We start from the raw sequence: 12,352 nt of genomic DNA on the forward strand, positions 1-12,352 counted from the left end.
AATTTTTAGTAGTTATTGCAGGTCTCTTATTTGAAATCCTAAAATGAAATTAATCACTGAAAGAATTCACAAAGTTTAAAACCTTTTCAGAAGAATAGGGTAAAATTTATAAGCCAGACGTGGTATAATTTCAGAGTCTAGGAGGTTAAGACTGGAGGATTGCTCTGAATTTGAGGCCAGCCTGGGATAGTGAAACTCTGCCTCAGAAGAAAGAGTAGGGTGAGGAAATTACTCAGCAAGGCAGAAATGACTTTGTGGTGGTGTGAATGAAAAGAGCCCCCACAGGCCCACAGGGAGTGGCACTGTTAGAAGGTGTGGCCTTGTTGGAGGAAGTGTGTCACTGCACTGGGGGCAAGCAAAGGTTTCAGATGCTCAAGCCAGGCCCAGTGTCTCTCTTCCTGCTACCTTAGAGACTGGATGTAGAACTCTCAGTTCCTTCTCCAGCACTATGTCTGTCTGAATGCCACCAAGCTTCTTGCCATGATGACAATGGATTTAACCTCTGAACTGTAAGCCACCCCAGTTAAATCTTTTACTTTATGGTCATAGTGTCTCTTCAGAGCAATAAAAACCCTGACTAAGACAGGTTTGTTTCTACCTGCTAAGTTCAGCATTCAAAAGGCCAGATAGTTTAGACATTTGCCATTACAACTTGCTCAGTATAAACTAACAACATGAAATAATTGGGAGGAGTAAAATGAGGTACAGCATCACTCTTCCCCCCATGCCCCTACATAGGGGCTTTGTGGGTTCCCAAGAATCAGTTTACCAAATCATATGCGTTTGTCACAGTGATGTGCACCGTCCTGCCTGTGGATGACACCTGATCCATGTCAGCACTTGGTCACAGTCTCTTTGGCCCACTTTGGCCTCTGTAAAGATAACAAACAGATCTGTTTTCTTGTCTACCACATCACATCACACCCAGGACCGCTGGAGCTGCAGGCTCGCTATAGGCGAGCATTGCAACCTCTGCTGCTGGAGGGGAAATACTTTGAGGATTGTCACAAGCGCGGCTCCACTAACTGATGCTAAAAGTCCCTAAATATATACATCTATGACATACAAATGATCACAAGACAGGTTCTCCTCACATTTCCTCCACAGTCTGAGAAGTTCCCTTTGGGTGTTATGTCTGCTTTATAGATTCTTGAAAGCAACAACAGCATATGCCCTTATTTTCAAATAATTTGATAAACAATTTCAAAAGTAAATTGTTCGGGGCTGGAGATATGACTCAGCAGTTAAGAACGTTGGCAGCTCTTCAAGGGGTCCCAAGTCCAATTCCCAACAACGACATGGTGGCTCACAACCATCTGTAATGGGATCTGATGCTCTCTTCTGGCCTGCAGGTGTATATGCAGATAGAGCACCATATACATAAAATAAATGAATCCTAAAAAAAAGTTATTAAAAAAAGTAAATTGTTTGGGTGTGATGGCATACACCTGATGTGGGATGTCTTTCTATATGTTGTGACTATTATTTATTATTTATTTTTATTATTGGTTGATGAATAAAGCTATTTCAGTCAATGGCCAGGCAAAATATACTTAGGTGGGAAATTGAAACAAAGATAGGGAGAAAGAGAAGGTAGAGTCAGGCAGATGCCATGTAGCCCCCAGGAAAGTGAGATGCCAGGGCATCACCGATAAGCCCCAACCACATGGTGACATATAGATTAATAGACATCGGTTAATTTATAAGAAAGAGAGTTAGTCAGTAAGAAGCCTATGCCATTGGCCAAACAATTGTAACTGATATTAAGTCTTAGAGCTTAATATCATAAGCAGCTGCAGGGACCCAGTGGGCAGAAAGAGACTGGTTCAGTGGGATTGGAGGGACAGAGAAAATTTCCATCTACACACACTCTGTATCCACAGCACTTAGGAAGCTGAAGCTGGAAGATTTTGAGTTCTAGCAAACCTGGTTTATAGAATTTAAAACCAGTCACCCAGGGCTGCATAGCCAAACACCTTCTCACTTAAAAAAACAAACTAACAAATAAATAAATGTCTGTTTGAGATAGGATACCACATAGCCTAGATTAGGTGTGATAATTACTACTATCAACTAGGCAAATCTACAATCTTCTGGGACTGTAATCCTGTAGGGGATTGTCTTGGTCATGTTGAGGTAAAAAGACTGACTTACTGTGGGTGGCACCATTCCCTGGGTTGGGGATCTTAGATTGTATGAGTGGAGAAAGCTAACTGAGCTGGGTGGTGGTGGCACATTCCTTTAATCCCAGCACTTGGGAGGCAGAGGCAGGCAGATCTCTGTGAGTTCGAGGCCAGCCTGGTGTACCAAGTGAGTTCCAGGACAGCCAGAGCTGTTACACAGAGAAATCTTGTCTCAAAAAGCCAAAAACCAAGAACAAAAACAGCAACAACAAAAAAGGATAATGCAAAGGAAAAAGATAAACATATGTCCCCTCTCATATGCAGAACCTAGGTTTAACCAAACCCATGACATGAAAGCAGACATGTGAAAACCCACCTATTTGCCTGCAATCTCAGTGGAACTCTGAAACACAGCTTGCTCCAGTACTGAGGGGACCTATGAAGTGAGTAAACAGCCACATGGCTAGGAACTCCCCAGCAGAACAAAACCCTGGGCCCCTTCTCCAACTCCCTTGGCTTTTCTAGCCAGCCAGCAGGGAGTTTCCTGTGGCTAGGCTCCCTCCCCGCCTCCCCCCCCCCCCCCCCCCCCCCCCCCCCCCCGGCCAACCTATCCAGCCACTATCCAAACTACTAGATACACCCCGCCCCCAAACCCACCTATTTGCCTCAATCTCAGTGGAACTCTGAAACACAGCTTGCTCCAGTACTGTGGGAATTTAATAGGTAAGTGAACAGCCACAGGGCCTGATGCCCCACTCTCTAGGACCTCCCAGTGGGACAAAACCCAGGAGCCCTTCCCCAACTCCCTCAGCTTTTCTAGTCAGCCAGCAGAGAGTTTCCTTTGTCTAGGCTCCCCCAAAACAAAAAACTATCCACTGGACCCCCAAGCTACTAGCCACCCCCTGACTAAGAGCTTGGAACTTGCTATGATACTAAGGGGACCAAGAACTTGCTACAACACTGAGGGGATTAAGAGAGAGCACCAAGAGTGAACCAGGAGAGAAGACCAAGATAGCAGGTTTATAGAGACCTCAGAGGCTTTCTGAGACAGACATTGACAGTACAGAGCAGACCAAGAAAAACTCCCAAATACTCAGATAGCCACAACAAGGATTGGACCAAGATGCAAAGACACTGCTGGCCTCATTTGAAGGAAGAGATGGGCAGGTGCCAATGAAAGAATTCCTCCAGCATTCTAAAAAGCAACATGGTAACACATGTACCCAGCGGTCACACAAGAGGAAAACTTGATCATCTTAACCCAGAAGAAGTAGAAGAAAATGACTTTAAATGTAACTATATGAAAATGATGGAGACCTTTAAAGAGGAAGTGAAAAACTCCCTTAAAGAAATGGAAGAGTGCCCATCAAAATCCCAGCAAAATAGAAATAAAGAAAACAATACAAAGAATCAAAGAGACAATGATAGTTCTTTGAGAAAATCAACAAAATAGACAAACCTTTGTCCAAACTAACCAAAAGGCAGAGAAAGAATATCCAAATTAACAAAATCAGAAATGAAAAGGGGGACATAACAACAGACACAGAGGAAATGCAGAGGCTCATCAGGTCATATTTTGAAAACCTGTACTCCACAAAATTGGAAAACTTAAAGGAAATGGACAACTTTCTGGATAAATATCACTTGCCAAAATTAAATCAAGACCAGATAAGCAAATTAAACAGACCTATAACTGCTGAAGAAATAGAAACAGTCATCAAAAGTCTCCCAAATGAAATAAGCCAGAACCAGATGGTTTCAGCTCAGAATTCTACAAGACTTTCAAAGAAGAACTAATACCAATATTCCTCAAATTATTCCACACAATAGAAACAGAAGGAACATTGCCAAACTCTTCTTATGAGGCTACAATTACCCTGATAACCAAACCACAGAAAGACGTTACTAACAAAAAGAACTACAAACCAATCTCACTCATGAACATTGATGCAAAAATACTAAATAAAAATACTAGCAAATTGAATCCAAGAACACATCAGAATCATCATCCACCATGACCAAGTCGGCTTCATCCCACAGATGCAGGAATGGTTCAACATACAAAAATCTGTCGACGTAATCCACCATATAAACAAGCTGAAAAATAAAAACCACATGATCATCTCATTAGATGTCCAAAAAGCTTTTGACAAAATACAACATCCCTTAAAGAAATGTCTTGGAGAGAGCAGGGATACAAGGAACATACCTAAACATAATTAAGCCAATATACAGCAAGCCAACAGCCAGCATCAAACTAAATGGAGAGAAACTCTCAGCGATTCCACTAAAATCAGAAATAAGACAAGATTGTCTACTCTCTCCATATCTATTCAATATAGTTCTTGAGGTCCTAACTAGAGCAATAAGACACCAAAGGGAGATCAAGGAGATACAAATTGGAAAAGAAGTCAAACTCTCACTGTTTGCTGATGATATGATAGTTTATACAAGTGAGCCCAAAAATTCTACCAAGGAACTTCTACAACTCATAAACACTTTCAGCAGTGTAGCAGGATACAAGATTAACTCAAAAAAATGAGTAGCCCTCCTGTACACAGATGATAAAAGGGCTGGGGAAGAAATCATAGAATCAACACCCTTCACAACAGCCACAAATAGCTTAAAATATCTTGGAGTAACTCTAACCAAACAAGTGGAAGACTTGTATGACAGGAACTTTAAATCTTTGAAGAAAGAAATTGAAGAAGACACCAGGAAGTGGAAAGATCTCCCATGTTATTGGGTAGGCAGAATCAACATAGTAAAAATGGCAATCTTACCAAAAGCAATCTACAGATTCAATGCAATGCACATCAAAATCCCAGCAAAATTCTTCTAAGACCTTGAAATACGGTACTCAACTTCATATGGAAAAGCAAAAAGTCCAGGATAGCCAAAACAATCCTGTACAATAAAAGAACTTCTGGAGGCATCACAATCCCTGACTTCAAACTCTACTACAGAGCTACAGTACTGAAAATAGCCTGGTGTTGGCGTTAGAATAGACAGGAGGACCAATGGAACTGAATAGAAGACCTGGATATCAATCCACACATCTTCAAACACCTGATCTTTGATAAAGAAGCAACAAATATCAAATGGAAAAAAGAAAGCATATTTAAAAAGTGGTGCTGGTATAACTGGATATCAAATGTAGAAGAATGAAAATAGACCCTTGTCTATCACCATGCACAAAACTCAAGTACAAATGGATCAAAAACCTCAATATAAAGCCAGCCACACTGAACCTTACAGAAGAGAAACTGGGAAGTACACTTGAATGCATTGGCACAGGGAACCACTTTCTAAATAGAACCCCAGCAGCACAGACACTGAGAGAAACAATTAATAAATGGGACCACCTGAAACTGAAAAACTTCTGTAAAGCAAAGGACATGGTCAACAAGACAAAACAACAGCCTACAGAATGGGAAAAGATCTCCACTAACTCCACATCAGACAGAGTTCTAATAGCCAAAATATACAAAGAACTCAAGAAATTGGTCACCAAAAGATCACATAATCCAATTAAAAAATGTATTCCAGACCAAAACAGAAAACTCTTGACAGAGGAATCTAAAATGGCTGAAAGACACTTAAGGAAATGTTCAACACCCTTAGTCATCAGAGAAATGCAAATCAAAACAACTCTGAGATTTCATCTTACACTAGTAAGAATGGCCAAGATCAAAAACACTGATGACAACTTATGCTGGAGAGGTTGTGGACTAAAGGGAACGCTTCTGTATTGCTGGTAGTAATGCAAGCTGGTACAACCCCTTTGGATGTCAGTGTGGCAATTTATCAGAAAATTAGGAAACAACTTTCCTCAAGAGCCAGTAATACCACTTTTGGGTATATATCCAAAGGATGCTCAATCGTGCCACAAGGACATGTGCTAAACTATGTTCATAGCACCTTTGTTTGTCATAGCCAGAACCTGTAAACAACCTAAATGCCCCTTGACTGAAGAATGGATAAGAAAAATGTGGTACATTTACACAATGGAGTATTACACAGAAAAAAATAATGACAATAATGCAGGCAAATGGATGGAGCTAGAAAACATTATTTTGAATGAGGTAACCCAGACACAGAAAGACAATTATCACATGTACTCACTCATACGTGGTTTTAAAACATAAAACAAAGAAAGCCAGCTTACAAACCACAATCCCAGAGAACTTAGACAACAATGAGGACACTAAGAGAGACTTACACAGATCTAATCCACATGGGAAGTAGAAAAAGACAAGATCTCCTGAGTAAATTGGGAGCATGGGGACCTTGGGGGAGGACTAGAGGAGGAGGAGAGAGGCAGGGAGGGGAACAGAGAAAAAGGTAGAGCTCAATAAATATCAATAAAAAACATAAACCATAAAAAAGAAATGGATGAGAAGACAAACAAAAATTGGAAGAATTCAATAAATCCCTCAAAGAAACGCAAGAAACCTAAGAAAAACAACCAAACAGGTGAAAGAAACAGTTTAAGACTTGAAGACTGAAATAGAGGTAATAAAGAAAATAAAAACAAGGGAATTCTGGATATGGAAGATCTGGGTAAACCAACAGGAACTACAGAAACAAGTTAAACCGGCAGAATACAAGAGATTGAAGAAAGAATCTCAGGTGCTGAAGATACTATAAAGGAGATAGACTTATTAGTCAAAGAAAACATTAAATCAAACAAATTCTTAACACAAAACATTCAGGAAATCTGGGACATCATAAAAAGACCAAACAAGAATAACAGGGGTAGAAGAAGGAGAACCCCAGATCAAAGGCACAGAAAATATATTCAACAAAATTATAGAAGAAAACCTTCCCAATTTAAAGAAGGATATGCCAATGAAGGTTTAAGAAGCTTAAAGAACACCAAATAGACTGGATCAAAACAAAAAAAAATTCCCTCATCATATAATAATCAAAACACAAAATATACAGAACAAAGAAAGAATATTAAGAGCTGCAAAGGAAAAAGGTCAAGTAACATATAAAGGTAAACATATCAGAATTATACCTGACTTCTCAATGGAAACCATGAAAGCCAGAAGATCCTGGATAAATGTGCTGTAGACACTAAGAGACCATGGATGCAAGCCCAGACTAGTATACCCAGCAAAGCTTTCACCATTGATATTCCATGACAAAAACAGATTTAAACAATACGTATCCACAAACCCATTAAGGAAAACCCCAACCCAAGGAAGCTAACCACACCCACAAAAACCCAGACATCTTATAACCCCCCACCAGCATAACACAAAGAAGGGAAACACACTAACATTACTACCAAAAAATAATCAGAGTTAACAACCACTGGTCATTAATATCGCTTATTATCAATGGACTCAGTTCACCTATAAAAAGACATAGGCTAAGAGAATGGATACAAAAACAGGATCCAGCCTTCTGCTGTATACAAGAAACACACCTCAACCTCAAAGACAGACACTACCTCAGAGTAAAGAGTTGGGAAAAGGTTTTCCAATCAAATGGACCTACGAAACATGCAGGTGTGGCTATCCTAATATCTAACAATATAGACTTCAAACTGAAATCAATTTTGTTAAATATTAGGATGACAATTCATCAAGATGAAGTCTCAATCCTGAATATCTATACCCTCAATACAAGAGCACATATATAAAAGAAACACTACTAAAACTAAAATCGCACATAAAACCCCACACACTACTAGTAGGAGACTTCAAAACTCCACTCTCACCAATGGACAGGTCAACCAAACAGAAACTGAGCAGAGAAATAAGAGAACTAACAGATGTAATTAATCAAATGGACTTAAGAAATATCTATAGAGCATTCCACCCAAACACAAAAAGAATATACTTTCTTCTCAACATCTCATGGAACCTTCTCTAAAATTGATCACATACTCAGTGGAGCAAACCTCCAAAGATACAAAAAATTGGAGTAACCCCCTGTGTCTTTCCAAATCACTAGGGATTAAAGGTTAGAATTTAAAAACAATACTACTCTCAGAAAGCCTACAAAATCATGGAAATTGAACAATCAACTACTGAATCACCCCTGGGTCAAGGAAGAAATAAAGAAATAAATTAAAGTCTTCCTTCAATTCAACAAAAATGAAGGCACAAGATATTCAAACCTATGGGACACTATGAAAGCAGTGCAAAGAGGAAAGTTCATAGCACTAAGTGCCCACATAAAGAAAAGGGAGAAAGCTTACATTAGTAACTTAACAGTACCCCCGAAAGCTCTATGAAAATAAAAGAAGTAGACTCAGCTAGGAGGCCTAGAAGACAGGAAATAATCAAATTGAGGGCTGAAATCAGCAAAATAGAAACAAAGAAAACAATACAAAGAATCAATGAAACAAAGAGCTGATTCTTTGAGAAAATCAAGATTGACAAACCCTTATTCAAACTAATCAAAAGGCAGAGAGAGAACATCCAAATTAACAAAATCAGAAATGAAAAGGGAGACATAACAACAGACAATAAGGAAATTCAGAGAATCATTAGGTCTTACTACAAAAACCTGTACTCCACAAAACTAGAAAAAGTAAAAGAAATGGACAATTTTTTTAGATAGACACCATATACCAAAGTTAAATCAAGAGCAGATGAACAATTTAAGCTGCGAGGAAATAGAAGCTGGCATTTAAAACCTCCCAACCAAACCAAGCCCAGGGCCGGATGGTTTTAGTGCAGAATTCTACCAGAACTTCTGAAAAGAGCTAATAGCTATACTCCTCAATGTGTTCCACATGATAGAAACAGAAGGGACATTGACAAACTCTTTTTATGAGGCTATATTTACCCTGGTACCAAAACCACACAAAGACTCAACCAAGAAAGAGAATTACAGACCAATCTCATGATCATCGATGCAAAAATTCTCAAGAAAATATTGGCAAACCAAATCCAAGAACACATAAAAAAATCATCCATCATGATCAAGTAGGCATCATCCCAGAGATGTAGGGCTGGCTCAACATATGAAAATCTATCAATGTAATCTATCATATAAATAAACTGAAAGAAAAAACCTTATGATCATTTCATTAGATGCTGAAAAAGCATTTGACAAAATCCAACACCCGCTCATAATAAAGGTCTTAGAGCTATTAGAGATATAAGAATCATATCTAAATATAATAAAATCAATATACAGCAAGCCAACAGCTAACATCAAATTACATGAAGAGAAACTCAAAGCAATTCCACTAAAATCAGGAACAAAACAAAGCTGTTCACTCTCTCCATATCTCTTCAACATAGTTCTTGAAGTTTTGGCAATAGCAATAAGACAACAAAATGACATCAAGGGGATTCAGATTGGAAAGGAAGAAGTCAAACTTTCATTATTTGCAGATGATATGATATTGTACATATGTGACCCCAAAAACTCTACCAGAGAACTCCTACAGCTGATAAATACCTTCAGTGAGGGGGCAGAATACAAGATCAACTCAAAAAAATCAGTAGCCCTCCTATACACAAATGATAAAGGAGCTGAGAAGAAAATCAGAGAAACATCACCTTTCACAATAGCCACAAATAACATAAAATATCTTGGGGTAACACTAACCAAGGAAGTGAAACACCTATATGACAAGAACTTTAAGTCTCTGAATAAAGAAATTGAAGAAGACACCAGAAAATGGAAAGAACTCCCATGCTCTTGGATAGGAAGGATCAACATAGTAAAAATGGTATCCTACCAAAAGCAATCTATAGATTCAATGCAATCCCCATCAAAATCCCAACACAAATTTTCTCAGACCTTGAAAGAACAATAATCAACCTCATATGGAAAACCAAAAAAAAAATCCAGGATAGCCAAAAAAATCCTATACAATAAAGGAACTTCTGGAGGCATCATCATCCCTGACATCAAGCTTTATTACAGAGCTACAGTCATGAAAACAGCTTGGTATTGGCATAAAAACAGAGAAGTCGACCAATGGAATTGAGTTGAAGACCCAGATATTAATTCACACACCTATGAACACCTTATTTTTGACAAAGAAGCTAAAATTATACAATGGAAAAAAGAAAACATCTTCAACAAATGGAGCTGGCATAACTGGATGTCAACTTGTAGAATGAAAATAGATCCATATCTATCACCATGTACAAAACTCAAGTCCAAATGGATTAAAGACCTCAATATAAATCTGACTACACTGAACCTGATAGAAGAAAAGGTGGGAAATAACCTTCAATGCATGGGCACAGGAGACCACTTCCTAAATATAACCCCAGTAGCACAAACACTGAGAGTAACAATAAGTATATGGGACCTCCTGAAGCTGAGAAGCTTCTGTAAAGCAAAGGACACAGTCAATAAGACAAAAAGACAGCCTACTAAATGGGAAAAGATCTTCACCAACCCCACATCAGAAAAAGGACTGATCTCCAAAATATATTTAAAAAAACTCAAGAAATTAGACATTAAAATTCTAAATAACCAAATTAAAAATGGGGTACTGAACTAAACAGAGAATTCTCAACAGAAGAATTTTAAATGGCAAAAAATACTTAAGGAAATGTTCAACTTCCTTAGCTATCAAGGAAATGCAAAACAAAACAACTCTGATATACCATCTTATACCTGTCAGATGGCTAAGATCAAAATCACTAATGATAGCTTATGCTGGAAAGGATGTGGAGTAAGGGGAACACTCATCCATTGCTGGTGGGAATGCAAGCTGGTACAACCCCTGTGGAGTAAGGGGAACACTCATCCATTGCTGGTGGGAATGCAAGCTGGTACAACCCCTTTGGATGTCAGTGTGGTGATCTCTCAAAAAATTGGGAATCAACCTACCTCAGGATCCAGCAATATCACTCTTGGGAATATACCCAAAAGATGCTTAATCATACTACAGAAGGATTTGTTCAACTCTGTTCATAGCAACATTATTTGTAATAGCCAGAACCTGGAAACAACCTATATGTCCTTCAGCTGAAGAATGGATAAAGTGTGGCACATTTACACACTAGAGTACTACTCAGCAGTAAAAAACAATGACATCTTGAATTTTTTTAAATTTATGGTTTATTTAACTTTATTTTGTGTGCATTGGTGTGAAGGTGTCAGATCCCCTGGAACTGGATTTTCAGACAGTTGTGAGCTGCCATGTGGGTGCTGGGAATTGAACCTGGGTCCTCGGGAAGAGCAGTCAGTGCTCTTAACCACTGAGCCATCTCTCCAGCCCCAACATCTTGAATTTTGCATGTAAATTGTTGGAATTAGAAAACACTATATTTGGTGAGGTAACACAGATCCAAAAAAATGAATATGGTATGTACTCATAAGTAGATACTAGCTATAAACAAAGGACCTTGAACCTATATAGTTCATGATCCTAGAGAAGCTAAATAATAAGGTGAACTCAAAGAAAAACATATATGGACCCACCTGGAAATTGGAAACACATAAGATTGCCTGACAAAATTGGGAACATTGGGACGAGGGTAGAAGGAAGGAGAGAAGGGGAACAGGAGGGAAGAAGGGGAGGATTGAGGAAAACTTGAGGGAATGGGATAGTCGAGATGGAGGAAGGATAGATATGAGAGCAAGGAAAGAGATATCTTGATTGAGGGAGCCATTATGGGGTTAGCAAGAAACCTGGCTCTAGAAAAATTCCCAGCAATCCACAAGGATGACCCCAGCTAAGACCCTAAGCAATAAAGGAGAGGGTGCCCAAACTGGCCTTGCCCAGTAGTCAGACTGATGAATATCTTAAATACCACCATAGAACCTTCATCCAACAACAGATGGAAACAGAGACAGAGACCCACATTGGAGCGCTGGACTGAGCTCCCAAGATCCATTTGAAGAGCAGAAAGAATGAGAATATGAGCAAGGAGGTTAAGACCATGAAGGGTTCATCCACTAAAACATTTTACCTGAGCTAATGGAAGATCACCAACTCCAGCTGGACTGGAAAGGAACAAGCATAGGACCAAACCAGCCCCTCTGAATGTGGTTGACAGTTGTATGGTTGGGGCAGACTGAGGGGACACTGGCAGTGGCACTGGGATTTATCCTTACTGCATGTATTGGCCTTTTGGGAACCTATTCTCTTGAATGTATACCTTGCTCAGCCTAGATGTAGTGGGGAGGGCCTTGGACCTTCCACAAAGCAATGTGCCTTACCCTCTCTGAGGATTAGAGGGGGGTGGGGTGGGAGGGTGTGTGGAGGGAATGGGAGGAGGGAAGGGAGTGGGAAT

The 12,352-nt window shown here is 39.3% G+C and overlaps 1 protein-coding gene across 1 annotated transcript in view; it reads right to left on the reverse strand.

Moving 5' to 3' along the window:
- The window catches only part of Cfap70 (cilia and flagella associated protein 70), a 68,785-nt gene that overhangs the window by 54,529 nt on the left and 1,904 nt on the right, over window positions 1-12,352 (reverse strand). Inside the window, exon 2 of the mRNA XM_038310075.1 lies at window positions 770-872. Coding sequence (XP_038166003.1) covers window positions 770-832 — 63 coding nt within the window. The 5' untranslated portion in view covers window positions 833-872. The remainder of the gene's footprint in view (window positions 1-769; window positions 873-12,352) is intronic.

Source organism: Arvicola amphibius, chromosome 13, assembly GCF_903992535.2.
Source record: "Arvicola amphibius chromosome 13, mArvAmp1.2, whole genome shotgun sequence".
NCBI lineage: Eukaryota > Metazoa > Chordata > Mammalia > Rodentia > Cricetidae > Arvicola > Arvicola amphibius.